At 39.8% G+C, this 18,260-nt stretch overlaps 1 protein-coding gene across 1 annotated transcript in view; it reads right to left on the minus strand.

The window, feature by feature from the left end:
• The window catches only part of LOC131604865 (uncharacterized), a 67,385-nt gene extending 57,654 nt beyond the window's left edge, over positions 1-9,731 (minus strand). The window contains exon 1 of the mRNA XM_058877279.1: positions 6,652-9,731. Coding sequence (XP_058733262.1) covers positions 6,652-9,727 — 3,076 coding nt within the window. The 5' untranslated portion in view covers positions 9,728-9,731. The remainder of the gene's footprint in view (positions 1-6,651) is intronic.
• Between the last annotated feature and the right edge of the window lie 8,529 nt (positions 9,732-18,260).

The raw sequence follows: 18,260 nt of genomic DNA on the forward strand, positions 1-18,260 counted from the left end.
TATATTTTTTGAATTTCGCCCTAAGGAAATCGATTTCCCCAGGAGTGAAATCGATTTCACTCTGTTCCAGAAGAGAATTTGGCGCAAAATACACTAGGGAAATCGATTTACCCAGGAGGGAAATCGATTTCATGCTGTCCAGAATGTGATTTTGTTGAAGATTGCTGCAGGGAAATCGATTTACCCAGTAGGGAAATCGATTTCATCAGTCAAAAATTTGAAAAATGCCTTGTTTATTGCATGTCTTGGCTTGGTACCTACAAAACAAAAGCCTACAAAGAAACAAAGCAATGTTTTTGGTATTTGGGTTAGTATAATATGCATACAAGATAAACAATCATTGGTGCTTGATGGTCCCTCTTATTGATGAGGTGAGTGCAACACCATAAACAAAACTTCCAAGTGAAGCTCTTGATTAGTGATTGGGATATGAATGATATAGGATCTTAGGGTCAAAAATTGGGGTATGACAGATGCCCCTATTTAAGTTTCTTCGATTTGGAGATACGATGATTGGAAATCTTCGTTTTGACAAAATCGAAGAGACTTAAATATATAAAACACAATTTTTGATCCTAAGATGCAATGCAATGTTTAATGAATGCATATGATGATAATAAAGCATGACAACACTGGGGAGTAAAAGGTACTCCACTGGGGAAAATAAATGTCTTGCTGGCAAATCTCCGCTGGGGAAGGCAAGACTTTGTTGGAGAGATGAAACTTTGGTAGGGCAAGAAATTTCTCTGGGGAAAACACTTCGCGTCAGAGAGGTTATAGAATCCTCTTTCACTGGGGATGAGAAAAGGGGAACATCCTCTTTCACTGGGGATGAGAAAGTATGCATCCCGAATCAGAATGCCAATCTTCCGTTATCAGAAATCACACCATCGTACCACTGATGACATGAAGAGATGTACCGTCGTACCACTGACAATAACATATACCAACGTTCCACTGCAGGCATGAAGAGATATACCACCGTACCACTGATGATATGAAAAGAGATAATTCATCGACGTACCACTGACGATGAAAGAGATGTACCGCCGTACCACTGACGATAACACATACCAACGTTCCACTGAAGGTATGAAGAGAGATATACCACCGTACCACTGATGATATAAAAAGAGATAATTCATCGACGTACCACTGACGATGAAAGAGATGTACCGCCGTACCACTGACGATAAGACATGCCAACGTTCCACTGAAGGCATGAAGGAGATATACCACCGTACCACTGATGATATAAAAGGAGATAATTCATCGACGTACCACTGACGATGAAAGAGATGTACCGCCGTACCATTGACGATAACACATACCAACGTTCCACTGAAGGCATGAAGAGATATATACCACCGTACCACTGATGATATAAAAGGAGATAATTCATCGACGTACCACTGACGATGAAAGAGATGTACCGCCGTACCACTGACGATAACACATACCAACGTTCCACTGAAGGCATGAAGAGAGATATACCACCGTACCACTGATGATATAAAAAGAGATAAATTCATCGACGTACCACTGACGATGAAAGAGATGTACCGCCGTACCACTGACGATAACACATACCAACGTTCCACTGAAGGCATGAAGGAGATATACCACCGTACCACTGATGATATAAAAGGAGATAATTCATCGACGTACCACTGACGATGAAAGAGATGTACCGCCGTACCATTGACGATAACACATACCAACGTTCCACTGAAGGCATGAAGGAGATATACCACCGTACCACTGATGATATAAAAGGAGATGATTCATCGACGTACCACTGACGATGAAAGAGATGTACCGCCGTACCACTGACGATAACACATACCAACGTTCCACTGAAGGCATGAAGAGATATATACCACCGTACCACTGATGATATAAGGAGATGTAATTCATCGACGTACCACTGACGATGAAAGAGATGTACCGCCGTACCACTGACGATAACACATACCAACGTTCCACTGAAGGCATGAAAGAGGTATATACCACCGTACCACTGATGATATAAGGAGATGTAATTCATCGACGTACCACTGACGATGAAAGAGATGGTGTTCAAAGATGACATAATCAAGCATGTCCCAAATCATAGCAGAAATTGCTATCAATCTTTTGATGGCTAGGTAACATTGAAGTTGAGAGAACACAGTAACTGAGTTCTAAACCATATTCGAACCAGGCCAAAGGTGCATTGAGTGGAATACATTCTTCTGCATCAACATATTCATTCCTTGTAATGCACTCATGAATCAAAGTAAAAATTCTTTTATAATTTTCAAAAGGATTTTGTTGAAATCAATTTTCTCTTTGTTTCAAAAATTACTATCAACAATAAATGACATTTTGAGAGATATGAAAGAAATAAGATTGCCAAATGAAAGGTAAAGGCTCAAACTTTCTTAATAGAATGGTAGCCTGCAAAAGGCAAGACCCCATGGATTATTACAAAGTTTGGAAAGTGGTAATTTTGTGGAAAAGGTACATTGAAATGTAATGACCCCATCCTCTCTCTCAACTGGGAATTCCTGAGCCAAGGCTTCCGTTGAAAAGTGTTGAACTTCTTCATGATAAACAGATGACTGCTGATGATCAAGTCTTGTCTGATGTAGTTACTTGCCATGAATCCCTAACTTTTGCCTGGACCGCCCTTTCGGGTTTTCAGTCCACCGGGTATTTTATTCTGTTTATGTCTCTAATTTTTGCCTGGACCGCCCTTTCGGGTTTTCAATCCACCGAGACGCTCTTTTTTGCCTAAGCCGCCCTTTCGGGTTTTCAACTTAGCGAGCTGTTCTTTTATTATTTAGGCGAAGTATTTCTTGACTACATCAGCATTCACGGGACGCGGGGAGCTCCTCTCCATCCATAGTTGCAAGAATTAATGCACCGCCAGAGAAGGCTTTCTTAACAACATATGGTCCTTCAAAATTAGGAGTCCACTTGCCCCTTGAATCGGAGGTGAAAGACAAGATCCTTTTGAGCACGAGGTCGCCTTCTCTGAATACACGAGGTCGAACCTTCTTATCAAATGCTTTCTTCATTCTTTTTTGGTACAACTGACCATGGCATAAAGCCGTCATTCTCTTTTCTTCTATCAAATTCAATTGATCAAACCTGCTCTGACACCATTCAGCCTCAGATAACTTGGTTTCCATTAAAATTCTCAACGATGGAATCTCAACCTCAATAGGGAGCACTGCTTCCATACCATAAACCAAAGAAAAGGGAGTTGCCCCTGTTGAAGTACGAACAGATGTACGGTACCCATGCAAAGCAAATGGGAGCATCTCATGCCAGTCCTTGTACGTAACAACCATCTTTTGCACAATTTTCTTAATGTTCTTATTTGCTGCTTCAACAGCTCCATTCATCTTTGGCCTATAAGGCGAAGAGTTGTGATGTTCAATCTTGAAGCTTTCACACAGTTCTCTCATCATGCTATTGTTCAGATTCGAGCCATTATCAGTAATGATCTTGCTCGGTACACCATATCTGCAAATGATGTTGTTTTTGATAAATCTGACCACAACTTGCTTTGTTACATTAGCATATGAAGCAGCTTCTACCCACTTGGTAAAGTAATCGATTGCTACCAGGATGAATCGATGTCCATTCGAAGCCTTGGGTTCAATCATGCCAATCATATCAATGCCCCACATAGAGAAAGGCCATGGGGAAGAAATAACATTGAGAAGTGTCGGAGGCACATGAATCTTGTCAGCATACACTTGACACTTGTGACACTTCTTTACAAACTTGTAGCAATCAGATTCCATTGTCAACCAATAGTAACCTGCTCTAAGCATCTTTTTAGCCATCGAATGTCCATTGGCATGGGTACCAAAAGAACCTTCATGAATTTCATGCATCAACATGTCTGCTTCGTGTCTATCCACGCATCTGAGCAAAACCATGTCATAATTCCTTTTATACAAAACATCAGCATTGATGAAGAAACTGCCAGCCAATCTCCTCAAAGTTTTCTTATCTTTATTTGATGCCCCAAGTGGGTACTCTTGAGTCTGAAGGAAGTGCTTAATATCGAAATACCAAGGCTTTTCATCTGTTGCTTCCTCAACTGCAAATACATGAGCAGGTCTATCAAGACGCCTGATTGTTATCCGAGGCTCCTCATTATGGAAATTCACTTTGTACATGGAAGACAATGTGGCTAAAGCATCAGCCATCTGATTCTCATCTCGAGGGATGTGGTGGAATTCAACTTTGTTGAAGAATGTCAATAACCTTCTGGCGTAATCTTTGTAAGGAATTAAACCAGGATGACGAGTTTCCCATTCTCCTTTAATCTGATTAATCACAAGCGCAGAATCTCCATAAACATCAAGAATCTTAATTCTCAGATTAATGGCCTCTTCAAGTCCCATGATGCAAGCTTCATACTCAGCAATATTATTTGTACAGTCAAAACATATCCTTGCAGTGAAAGGAACATGTGATCCATGTGGAGTGATGATAATGGCGCCAATTCCATGGCCATGAACATTAGAAGCTCCATCAAAAATTAAACCCCATTTGGATTCAGGATCCGGCCCTTCTTCTGGCAATGGTTCATCCCAATCTTGAGATCTCAAATACATTATATCTTCATCTGGGAAGTCCATTCTGATAGATCGATGATCATCAATTGGTTGGTGAGCGAGGTACTCTGCCAACACACTTCCTTTCACAGCTTTCTGAGCTCGGTATTCAATATCATATTCTGATAACAACATTTGCCAGCGAGCAATCCTTCCAGTTAATGCAGGTTTCTCAAATACATACTTAATTGGATCCATTTTGGAGATCAATAGGGTGGTGTGGTTATACTGTCTTAGTCGGCGAGCAGCCCACACCAAAGCACAGCAAGTTTTCTCAAGCAGCGAGTATCTTGTTTCGCACTCGGTAAACTTTTTGCTAAGGTAGTATATTGCATACTCTTTTCGACCGGACTCGTCATGCTGACCCAACACACATCCCATTGAGTTTTCAAGCACTGTGAGGTACATAATCAGAGGTCTTCCCTCAACTGGAGGGAGCAAAATGGGAGGTTCCAGCAGATATTCTTTGATGTTGTCAAAAGCTTTCTGACAATCTTCATTCCACACACATCCCTGATTTTTCTTTAAAAGCTTGAAGATCGGCTCACAGGTAGCAGTCATATTGGAAATGAACCTGGAGATATAATTCAGACGTCCGAGGAAACCTCTCACTTGTTTCTCAGTCTTTGGTGCTGGCATTTCCTGAATTGCTTTGACTTTATCAGGATCTACTTCAATTCCTCTCTGACTGACAACGAAACCCAATAACTTTCCAGAACGGACACCAAAAGTGCATTTGTTTGGATTTAAGCGGAGACGATACTTTCTCAAACGCTGAAACAACTTCAACAGATCTTCCATGTGCCCCTCCTCTGACTGGGACTTGGCAATCATGTCATCCACATAAACCTCAATCTCTTTGTGCATCATATCATGAAAAAGAGTAGTCATGGCTCTCTGATATGTCGCACCAGCATTCTTCAACCCAAATGGCATCACTTTGTAACAGAATGTCCCCCATGGTGTGATAAAGGTTGTCTTTTCCATGTCTTCAGGTGCCATCTTAATCTGGTTATATCCTGAAAAACCATCCATAAAGGAGAAAACTTCAAACTTTGCAGTACTATCTACCAACATATCAATGTGAGGTAGAGGAAAATCATCTTTCGGACTGGCTTTGTTCAAATCTCTATAATCAACGCACATGCGAACTTTTCCGTCTTTCTTTGGAACAGGCACAATATTGGCAATCCATTGAGGATATACAGAAGTAACAAGGAAACCTGCATCAATCTGTTTCAAGACCTCATTCTTAATCTTTTCTGCCATATCGGGATGACTCCTTCTTAACTTTTGCTTGACAGGAGGACATTCTGGTTTCAACGGCAAACGATGCTCCACAATATCTGTGTCCAACCCAGGCATATCTTGGTAGGACCACGCAAAAATGTCAACATACTCTTTAAGAAGCTCTACCATCCTCTTCTTAACATCTTGACCAAGCAGTGCCCCAATCTTGACTTCCTTTTTATCCTTTTCAGAACCCAAGTTGATGACTGCCAATGGCTCTTTATATGGCTGAATAGTGTCTTCCTCGTGCTCAAGCAGTCGGGAAATCTCATCAGGAATACATTCATCACTCTCTTCTTCCGCCTCATACACAGGACACTCGAAGTTAGGAGAGGGCGCAGGGTCATTACTTTCAACGGTTTTATTGATTAATCTGCACAAATGATTATTATTTCAGGAAAGGAAAGATATATGCAAACATGTAATCGTGCAGATTATGGAAAATGAAAACATTTTTTAAGGTTTTTTGTGTTACCACTTTTCCAGAAAAAGCAAAAAGATAAAAAGCATATATATGCAGAAACAAAATGACTTTTATTGATGATTTTAATGTTTAAAACAAATAGAAAACAGCCCCAACAACTTCACTTTCATCTTGGGCAGAATGAAAGGATTTTGAAAAACATAAAAGCAAATTACTTTGATACATGAGTACACTCAGGAATGTCAATGGTGATCCAATTCTTAATCATCTTTCCATTGGTCACAAAGCTTGGCACTTCTGTCTCTGGTTCGTCTTCAACAATAGCATCCACCTCTGGAAGAGTTGGGTGTAGAAACCCAGCACTATGAAACATCTCTTGATAAGGACGAAAAGCAGACTCAGGCTTCATCACAGACTTGTCTGAGGCAGAAAATCCCAGACCAGCTCTATTCCTGTTTTCTTGTAGACTCACCACTTGTCCCCAGACTCCTGAATGTCCATTCTGAACCACCAGTTGAGCATCTTTGAAGGAGGCAATGGAAGCTTCATCCTTTTTGAATTCCTCATTAACAGACAAGGCTTGGAATGCAGTTCCAATGACCACTTCATCAGCTTCTATGGTACGGAACGAAGAGAGATGACTAATCAGCAAAGCTTGTTCTCCATTCACAACGACCATCTTTCCGTCTTTCACAAATTTCAACTTTTGGTGGAGAGTTGAAGTGACTGCCCCAGCCTCATGGATCCATGGGCGTCCCAATAAGCAACTGTATGCAGGGAAAATGTCCATCACTTGAAAAGTAATCTTGAAGACAAATGGTCCAATACTAATAGGCAAGTCCACTTCTCCGACCACTGATTTCTTCGATCCATCAAAAGCCTTGACGATCACATTGCTAAATCTCATTGGTGTGCCACCATAAGACAGCTTAGCAAGAGTAGATTTTGGCATGACATTCAGAGATGATCCAGTATCAATCAACACATTGGACATTGAGTCCTCTTTGCAACTGACAGAGATGTGCAAAGCCAAATTATGATTTCTTCCTTCTTCAGGCAAATCTTCATCACTGAAGCTCAAATTGTTACATGCAGTGATATTACTCACAACCCCATTAAACTGATCTAGCGTCACATCATGATCCACAAAGGCTTGATCAAGTATCTTCATCAAAGAATCCCTATGAGCAGGAGAATTCGCCAGCAACTCCATTATAGAGATCTTGTACGGAGTGCGATGCAGCTGATCCACGATCTTATAATCACTCATCTTGATAAGCTTCAAAATCTCATCCATCTCCTTTCCTGAAGATGACTCAGCATTCACCTTTGTCGCATCATTATTGTTCACAGGCACTTGAGTAACATTCCTCTGGACATCCACAACTGTTTGGGGCTGAGTAAAAACTCGTCCGCTTCTAGTCACTCTACTGACATCTGCTATATTCTCAACAGAAGACAGAGACTTAATCTCGACTTCTTTTCCAGCTTCCAGCATGGTGGCATTGTATCTGTAAGGTACAGCTTTATCAGAACTATAAGGTACAGATCCAGGCAAACATATCACAAGAGGTTCCACAGCAGCTTTGCCATAATAATCAATCTCTACACATTCTGGGATTTCAAAGTATGGTTCAATCACATTGACATCATCTTCATCTCTATCCCTCAGAATCTCAATAAGCCTTTGATCTATCATCTCTTGCAAGTCTCTTCTCACAATGTAACATCCTCGAGGATTGACTGAACAAATCCTACAAGCAGCATGATTATGCTCATAATGACTATATTCACACAGAGTGGCATGCATCTCCACCAATGATCCTCTGATGTGTTCCACACGATAAATCTTATACTTCCCAGGGCATCCATACACCATATTCACAGCAGACGCTTCATGAGTCGGCAACGGATTGTTCTTCACATTTGGACCAATATCACGGAAAGAGAGCATTCCAGAACGGACCAATCTTTGAACTTCATTCTTCAGGGCCCAACAGTTTTCCAAATCATGCCCAGGAGTGTTCTGATGATAAGCACAAGTGGCATCAGCTTTGTACCACCAAGGGAGTTTCTCTGGAACAGGAGGTGGTGACCTTGGTTGAACCAGCTTCTTATGAATTAGAGCAGGATACAGTTCAGTGTATGTCATAGGGATAGGATCAATATTAATCCGAGGATACGGATTCCGCCTTGCTGGTTGTTGATTAACAGGAGCCACAGGCACTGAATTCACAACAGGAGTCACTGACGCCACTTGTTGAGATTGATTCCTGAATCGACTATTCCTCCCATGAGAAACAGCATTAGCATCTGATTCTTTCTTCTTCTGGAGTGAGGAACCATACTTCTTCGCACCACCAGATGAATTGTCATTTCGAACCAAACGACCTTCTCGCACAGCTTCTTCCAATCTGACACCCATACCCACCATTTCGGTGAAGTCTACAGGAGCACTTGCAATCATCTTTTCATAGTAAAACGGACCAAGAGTCTTCAGAAAAATCTTAGTCATCTCTTTTTCTTCCATCGGAGGAATCACTTGGGCGGCAACCTCACGCCATCTCTGAGCATATTCCTTGAAGGATTCTTTCTCTTTTTGCATCATAGCTCGCAATTGATCCCTATCAGGAGCCATGTCCACATTGTACTTGTATTGCTTCACAAACGCCTCAGCTAAGTCATTGAAAGTGCGAATATGGGTGCTATCAAGGCCCATATACCACTTAGAAGCAGCTCCAGTCAAACTGTCTTGGAAATAGTGAATCAACAGACGTTGATCATCAGTGTGAGTGGACATCTTCCTGATATACATCACCAGGTGCGCCTGAGGGCAGGAATTTCCTTTGTACTTCTCAAATTCAGGCAGCTTGAACTTAGCAGGCACTTTCACATTGGGAACAAGACAAAGATCATGCACATTCTTTCCAAACAGTTCTTTCCCACGCAAGGCTTTCATCTCTTTCTGCAGTTCTTCAAACTGATCTTGGAAACCATCCATTCTGTCATGAATTTCACTTGGAGCAGCATCATAAATGGGCTCTGGGACAAAAGGACTAGTATGAACAATAGGAGAGGTGTTGACCATAACAGGAGTCAACGGACGAGTCATCTCAGGAACAGACAAATAACCTTCGGGCATGCCCCAGGGGTATCCATTAGGCATACGTTGCTGAGTAGCACCAACAGGAATAGCAGGAATGGTTGTAGCAGCAATTTCAGAAATCACAGTGGTCTGACCCTGAGTTTGGGCGTTGGGAGGAGGAACTTGATTCTGATTCTGATTCTGAGCAGCCATCAATGTCTCAACTAGAGCAGTGAGACGATCCACACCAGATCTCAAAGTAACAACCTCTTCACGTAACTCACGATTCTCTTGTTCAAGACCTTCCATCTTCTTCTTGCAGTTAGCTCGAGTATTATACCGGTGAGACAGCTTGATTCTGTATGAAGAACACTGAATAAGACCTCGGGAATACTCTCGGAAGCAAGACCAAAATGCAGAATGATGCATGAAATGCAATGCAAATGATTTTTTTTTTTTTTTTGGTTTTTAAGGAACTTTTAAGACATTAATTGTAAACATTAGCAAAAAACATCATAAAACATAACAATATTCTTTCATTAATCATAGAAAAACATACAAAAGGATTCAAAGATCCAAAATTACAAAATAAAGAAAAAGCTAAAAACTAGAAGGGAACACTTCAGATGACGATCCAACTCCTCTTTGCAGCTTCCTACGGAGCTTCTCCAATTCATCTTCATAAAAGGCCTTCAAATGAGCATTCTCGACCATCAGCTTATCAGCAACTTCTTTCCATGCAACTGAATCTTCTTGTGGTCTCTTTCGCTTTTCACCATGTTGTTGAAGCAACTCTTCTTGATGACGAATTTGATCTTCCTTTTCCATCAACCAACCATCTTGGATATCAAGCATTTCATCTTTTTCTTTCAAGTGTATCTTCAACTCTTTGTTTTCAAGCTCCAAAGCATCTCTTTCCGCTCTCAACTTAGCCACGAGCTCTAGATGTTCTTCACTACTTTCAACAGGAGTAGTGAGAGGCAATGGTGGAACAATGGGTAGAGAAGGCTCCTCGAGTAAATAAGGCATCTGAAAAGTATGAGCTCTAGCTTGAACCCAATCAGTGTAGTCTTTGAGAGCAACACATTGTTTTGTTCCCAAATGTCTCTTCCTATCAACATGGTGCCAAGCACGCACAAACCGGTTTCTCATATCCGAATTTCCATCTTGATTAAGATAGAAGATTCCTGACACAAGGATGCTAGCGGGTCTCTCCTTCATAGGATAACAAAATTGACGCCTTGCAAGAATGGGGTTGTAGGTAATTCCTCCTTGTATACCAAGAAGAGGTACATTAGGGAATTCCCCACAACTATCAATAATCTCACCAATGTCATAAGCAGGATTGTACCAATGGATATTCCCATTAGTAAGAGGCATGATCTTCTGAGACCATGAGAGACCATCAGGATTGTTCAAGAAACTCTTAGCTTGAGGTAAGTGCGAAATAAACCACTTATAGAGCAAAGGAGTACAACAATTGATAAGTCCACCTTTCTTATCATTCCTATGGTGAATGGAATGATAAGTATCCCCAAGCAAAGTAGGCACAGGATTCCCAATCATGAAAATCCGAATAGCATTAACATCGACAAAATGGTCAATGTTGGGAAAGAGTATCAAACCATAGATGAGCAAGGCCAAAAATGTCTCAAAAGCAATCATACTTCCTTTACTAGCCAACATAGAAGCTTTTCCAATCAAGAACTTAGAAGTCAACCCCCAAATTCCTCCTTTTTTGGTCATGTTTGCTTTCACATCTGATATCTTCAAATGAAGAAGCTCTGCTATTTCATTAACCTCAGGCTCTTTCTCCAGACCACTAAACGGTATGTCATTCGTAACCGGTAAACCAATCCAATAAGAATACTCCTCCAAAGTGGGCATAAGCTGATAATCAGGAAAGGTGAAACAATGATAAACTGGGTCATAAAACTGCACAAGAGTCTCAAGAATCCCCTTTTCCACTTTAGTCTTCAAGATAGAAATCAATTTCCCATAACGGCTTTTGAAGTTGTCAAGATTAGGAACCAAAGTTGCTAGCTCTTTCAATTCCTTTGCACTTGAATTTCTGAAAGTGTACTTCTTGATGCTTCTCTTTTGATCCATGGTACCTGTTATGTTTACAAAAAATGTCTCTAAGTTCCTTGAAAACCATTTGTGAATGTCATTTTTATGAATGCATGAATGCATGGTTTATGCATCAATCACAATCAAGAGCACACAAGATCACATCAAATCACACAAAATCACACAGTCCAGGTTCAAAGGTTCGACGTCACGAGCATGGAGCCATGGGTCTACCCATCCCACAAGGAGTGATCTAGGGAAGTTTGTACCTGCCAATCGGGTTCTACAAAGGTTCCCAGAGTTTTCAATCTTCTATCGGATATTACCGGCACGCACAATTGCTCATGGGCGCCAATAATATACCTAAAAAGACCTCGTCTGAGCGTAGTATCGCATGACAACAAGCTCAAATTGGTACTTGATCTTGTTTCTGCACTACATCCTAAAAAGGCTTAGATTGGTTAAAAGGGTTCTAGGCCATTCAGCTTCTACGGACACTCACTATTGAAAGTAATAGCGTTATCACGATGGTTCGTAACAACCTCTACTACCTTCCATGAGGCCTCCACTGATTGGGGTTCCACCATATGACGCTCATGGTAAGGATTGCTCCTGACATGCGACTATTGGTCCTACCACCTCCTATCTCAAGTTACTCACCAAAGTTCGGGTTAGAACTTTGTCTCATCACAGAGGAACCATCGAGCACCAAAAGAAAAAAAAAAAAAAAAAAAAGAAAATAAACAAACAAGGCACACAACAATATATACAGATAAAAACACACAGATAAACAAAAATAGGCTTAACACACTTAAAACTGGGTCCCCAGTGAAGTCGCCATTTTTCTGTAGCGGGGAAAATCTGACATCGAAGCCATGGGATTGACTCGAATCAATATTCCGTTTTGAAATCGCCACCGCGCTTTATTTTTTCAAAGGAAAAGGGAAAAGAACGTAAAACCCAAAGTTTTGTTTTTTTAAAACAAGAAAGAGATCTCAGGTACGGGTGTTGATTATATGAGGGGAAGGTTTAAAGCACCCCTCATATCCGTGGTACTCCACGGGAACCTTTTTGAAAATCTGTGTGTGTGTGTGTTAAAAAAGGATTTGTTTTATTTTTAAAATAAGCTCGGCAAAGCGTTTAGCTTTGGGCCTACATACCTCCTCGGTGCAATGGAGAAGTCAGAGCTAATGTAGTTCCGCTTTTGGGAAAAACGTTTTAAAAACGAATAAACACTTTGGTGTGGTTAGAGAGAAATACTCAGCCATTGATCTTGAGCATGAGAACAAACAAGTTCTTTGCATCGCAAATGAAAGAAGGGCTCCAACTCGGATAAAATCAACGAGTATGCCACTAGCTCTCTCACGCGGAAAAGATCTCGTTATTATCAATCAATTTCAAAATCGTGGGGTATAACCACTCGTTTCGACAGTTAACGGTGTCTAAACTTTTGAAGAAAAGCCACTAAGGGCGAAAGATATTTTTGAGAAAAAAGGTTTTGAAAAGGTTTGCAACCATAAGAATGTTTTGGAAAAAGAGAGAAGATTTTGAAAATTTAAGAATGGGAGGAGATGAAGAGGCTAACCTAGTGCATAAAATAAAAGCTAAGGAAAGAAACGGTCTAACCAAATAAGAAGCCAACACTTGACATTAAGAGCCAAGGTAGTTTTCCCATCCTTTGGATTTATCAATACCAACACATTAACACTTGGGGATCCAGATGAACTTATTGTCTTAGCACCACTTTGCATTAAGCACATTAAGGTTCTGACGAAAATCGGGCAGAGTAACGGCTGTTTTCGGGTAAAATCCTTATTTCAATGCCTTGGAATTAACCATCAAGGGCTTTCAAGGAAATACCTGCACACAAAAACATACAACCGCACAATGCCAGACAGACAGGACAATCACATGATAATAATAGAATAGGTCCAGAGGTACTAGGTCCATAAGTCCGAATCTCCAAAGCGCTAGGGATAGTAACTGATAGTCCAAAGAGAGCCTTATGTATTTTTTTAGATTTTGGTTATTTATTAGTGTTTTAGCAAGAAAAATAGAGTATGGTCCAAGTGGACAAAAGAAAAATAACAGAAGCATAAACATATGTCCAAGTGGACAAAGAGAAAATGACGGAATTATAAACGTCCAAATGGACAAAGAGAAAATGGCGGAAAGTAAATATGATGAAATGATAAAGTAAAGCGATAAGGCGAGAAATATAAAGAGCGGTAATATAAAGAGCGGTATAGTAAAGGTGCGGAAATTAAAGTTAGTTGTTAAATGTTAAAGATAACCATCTTGAAACTTGTCAAGTATGTTATCAAAGTTAGTATGAAGATCTATGGTGAGTGAATGATGTACTCGGATTTAAAGTCAATGGGGCTTATCAGAAGCTTGATAAAATCATAGCGACTACACGATAAAAACCTCCACAAGTCTTAAATCAACCGCATACAATTCTCTTCCACATTTGATCTTTTTTATTCGGGACACGAAATATTGCGCTATGTTAAGCAGATCGCCAAGTGATTTATGTAGAAATCACCCTACAACGAGGCCGGTCAAAACTTTATGTGCTAATGCATGCGAGAAGAACGATATGTAGATCGCCTTCCGAAAGCAATACCGCACGAAAAGAAAATAGGTAACGATCTAGTCTTTACTAAGAATCCATAAGAATTCTCAAAGTATTAAGACTTTCATCGATCAAAAGAAAAAAGGAGAAGGAGAAGGTAAAATGCATAAAGATAATCAACTCACACTATCATTAATATCATTCATCTAATATTATGGATTTGGTTCTTTCCAACCTATCAACATCCTAGATCCAATGATATTAATGAAATGGAGGAAGAAGAATAAAATTCACAAAAGATAATCACAAGAATGAAAACAAATTGATCTAGTCTTCATCAAGAATCCATAGAATTCTCAAGATGTTAAGACTTTCATCGATCAAAAGAAAACAAGATGAAAAAGATAAGAATAGAAACAAATTGATCTAGTCTTTATCAAGAATTCATAGAGTTCTCAAGATGTCAAGACTTTCATCGATCAAAGAAAGATAAGATGAAAAGATAAGAATGAACACAAATTGATCTAGTCTTCATCAAGAATCCATAGAATTCTCAAGATGTCAAGACTTTCATCGATCAAAAGAAAGATAAGATGAAAATAAGAATGAAAACATAAAAGATAATCAACTCACACTATCATTAATATCATTCATCTAATATTATGGATTAGGTCATTTCAAACCTATCAACATCCTAGATCCAATGATATTAATGAAGTGGAGGAAGTAGGAAGCCAAAACAAGCATAAAAAAGGCAAAAAACCACATTCTGCCAGCAGGAAATCGATTTCATGCAGAGGGAAATCGATTTCCATAGTGCAGTTTTCAGAAAAAACAAGTCACGCTCAGCAGGAAATCGATTTCAGCCTTAAGGAAATCGATTTCCTCAGTGCAAAATCCAGCAAAAACAGCATTTAGAGGCATAAAACTTGACTTGAACAAACATACAAACACCTTATGATCACACATCAATTGGAGCACGAATTTTCCATCAAATCAACAACAAATAGCACCAATATAGCATCAAAGATGCATTGAACACAAACCACAAAGGATCTACATCATGATACACAAAAAGGATGAAGAGAATTTACCAAATCTTGCACAAACTTGGATCTACTTCAAGAATCACCAACACAAATCTTGATCTCTCAACAATTGAAGAAAAAAGAGTGAAATGGATGGTGGCTTAGCTCAAAGTTTGTGAGGTTCAAGATGTGACTCACAAACTTTATGAAAGAAAAAGAGCTTTGGTGAATTTGGTAGGGATGAGGAGAGAAATTGCAAGGGATTTGTTGGCTCTCAAAGCTTGAGAAATGAGAGAGGCAAGGCCTCTATTTATAGAATTGGAGCAAGAGTAGTGGCAATTTGGTCATTTGGCCTTTGGTAATTAGCTTGTGTTTAATTGATGATTAAAGTGGTGTTTAAATGGTAAGAAAAGGAAAAATGAGGTTTAAGTGGGTTTAATGAAGGAGTTAATTTTGATGAGGTGGAAAATTGGTAAAATGATCAAAGAAAAAGGTGCCAAAATGATGTCAAGCTTCCCTCCTTATATTTTTTGAATTTTGCCTGAAGGAAATCGATTTACCCAGGAAGGAAATCGATTTCACTCTGTTCCAGAAGAGAAATTGGCGCAAAATACACTAGGGAAATCGATTTACCCAGGAGGGAAATCGATTTCATGCTGTCCAGAATGTGATTTTGGTGAAGATTGCTGCAGGGAAATCGATTTACCCAGTAGGGAAATCGATTTCATCAGTCAAAAATGTGAAAAATGCCTTGTTTATTGCATGTCCTGGCTTGGTACCTACAAAACAAAAGTCTACAAAGAAACAAAGCAATATTTTTGGTATTTGGGTTAGTATAAGCATACAAGATACACAATCATTGGTGCTTGATGGTCCCTCTTATTGATGAGGTGAGTGTAACACCATAAACAAAACTTCCAAGTGAAGCTCTTGATTAGTGATTGAGATGTGAATGATATAGGATCTTAGGGTCAAAAATTGGGGTATGACACTCTGGTTCAAGACTTGATTTTGCAAGGATTTAAATCAGAGTCCCCTTATCTTGTATGCTCCTTCTTTCAATCACGACTTGTATCGACGATAGGCATTTTCCTCTCCAGTTAAGCGAAAAAGCTCCGGTTCAGATCGTGCCTTCAGGTAAACTTCTATCTCACTTTTATGGATTTGGTTCTTCTGATTCAGAAGCAGATTTGGCAGGTGTTCGAGTAGATTCTGATGGCAGCATCGAAGAATTTTCTGTAAATGGAGATCGGGAGGATTCTGTAATTGGAGAAACCATTGTCGGTGGAGTGGAATCAAGGGGGTGTTTCGTTACTGGGACTGTCAGGAAAGAAAACATTTCCTCGTTTTCTTTGGGTTCTTTTGACAAGGCTGTGGATAATCTTAAGGGAAGGAAGGTTCAGGAGAATTTAGTTGCAGGGGAGGATTCTGTTTCTGTTATGCGTTCTGGGCATAACGTTTCTATGGTGGGCTGTTCATTGACTCGTACGAATTCGAGAAAAAGGAGGAAGAAGCTTTGCTTCAAGCAGATATCAGGGTGGAAGAGATTGGCGTATAAGAAACCACGTTGGGCTGTGAGGAAAATTAAAAGGATAGGCACTGTGAAAGATTCGGTGGAGGACTCCTTGAAGGAATTTTCTACAGATCTGGTGGTTAAAAGTCTAAACATGGAGGGTGCTAATCGAATGTCTTTTTCTAATAATACAACTCCTTCTTTCAAGTCTGAACCAGTAATAAAGTCCCGCGGGAGTTCTTCAATTTGTTATGGAGATCAACGGTAAAATTCGGACATATTGAGGAATAACATTAGACAATGGGAATTCCTGAATCTCAATAGTAGAGCCGAAATTTGGTCTAATATTAAAGCTCTTGGTGTGGTGGATCTGGGTGGCGGTAAGCGTTTTGCAGAGAAAAGGGATAAGTTGGAAATAGAAGCGTTTAATAAGAAAAAGATGGATAGGAAGGAGTATCAATATAGGTCTAAATGATTATTGGTTCTTTGAACATTATAGGATGTGGCAACGCCCTTAAAAGGAAAAGAATTAATTCTTTGATTTCTAAGGGCAATGCGGATGTGTTTTTAATTTAAGAAACAAAATTTTCTAATTTTTAAGAAGGGTTAGAGAAAAGTTTTTGGAGCAATCCCGACATTGGTTATTCTTTTTCCAACGCTTCGGGATTGTCAGGGGGTATTTTAACTTTGTGGAAGAAAGGTGTGGTGAATGTCATGAATAGTTTCAAAGGCGACGACTATTTGGGAATCAAACTACTTTGGAAGGATAAGTTTTACTACATTGTAAACATTTACTCTTCTTGCAAATTGTTTAAAAAGAGAATTCTTTGGAGTAGGTTGTTGGAGTTGAAGGCTTTGTTTAACGATGGTGAGTGGATTATTGGTGGAGACTTTAATGCGATTAAGGAGTTTGGAGAGAGGAAAGGGAGAGCGGAGGTGTTAGTAAATGTTGGGATGCAATCTTTTCCGAATTCATTGAGGAGAACCGGTTATCGGGGTGGAAAAATAGGTTTCTCAATCTTGGAGGTAGGATAACTCTCTTGAAGTCTATTTTGAGTTCTCTTACTACATTTACCATGTCTTTCTTCAAAATGCCAGTAAAAGTTGTCAAGCTTTTTACTAGCATTCAAAGTAATCATATGTGGAGGTGTGGAGGAGAGGAAGAAGATCCATTGGGTTAGTTGGGATGATGTCACTCTTCCTTTTTTGAAGGGGGGACTAAATATTAAAAATGTTGCGGATTTTAATTTAGCTCTCCTTAATAAGTGAAGATGGAGGATTCTTCAAGGCCATGAAGCGTTGTGGTATGATGTGTTGAAGGCTCGTTATGGTGATTTGTCGACTTTTATTTTGTGTGGAGGAGTTTCTAACAATTCTTTTTCCTTTTGGTGGCGTGATTTGATAAAAAAATTAGGAGTGATGTGTGTGTTGATCCTATTGTCTGTTTTTGTGTATTTAAAGTTTGAAACGGTTTTAACATACCCTTTTGGGAAGCTAAGTGGCTAGAGGATTTCATTTTGAAAGATAATTTCCTGGATCTTTATTTGACTTCTTCACTAAAGAAAGTTTCGGTGGCGGGAATGGGGGTGGTGCGAAGGTGCTTGAGTGTGGGGTGAGTTAGGTATCCCTTTGGAGGTGTTGGAAGGGCCGAATGTT

The sequence above is a fragment of the Vicia villosa genome, linkage group LG5 (genome assembly GCF_029867415.1).
Source record: "Vicia villosa cultivar HV-30 ecotype Madison, WI linkage group LG5, Vvil1.0, whole genome shotgun sequence".
In the NCBI taxonomy this organism is placed as follows: domain Eukaryota; kingdom Viridiplantae; phylum Streptophyta; class Magnoliopsida; order Fabales; family Fabaceae; genus Vicia; species Vicia villosa.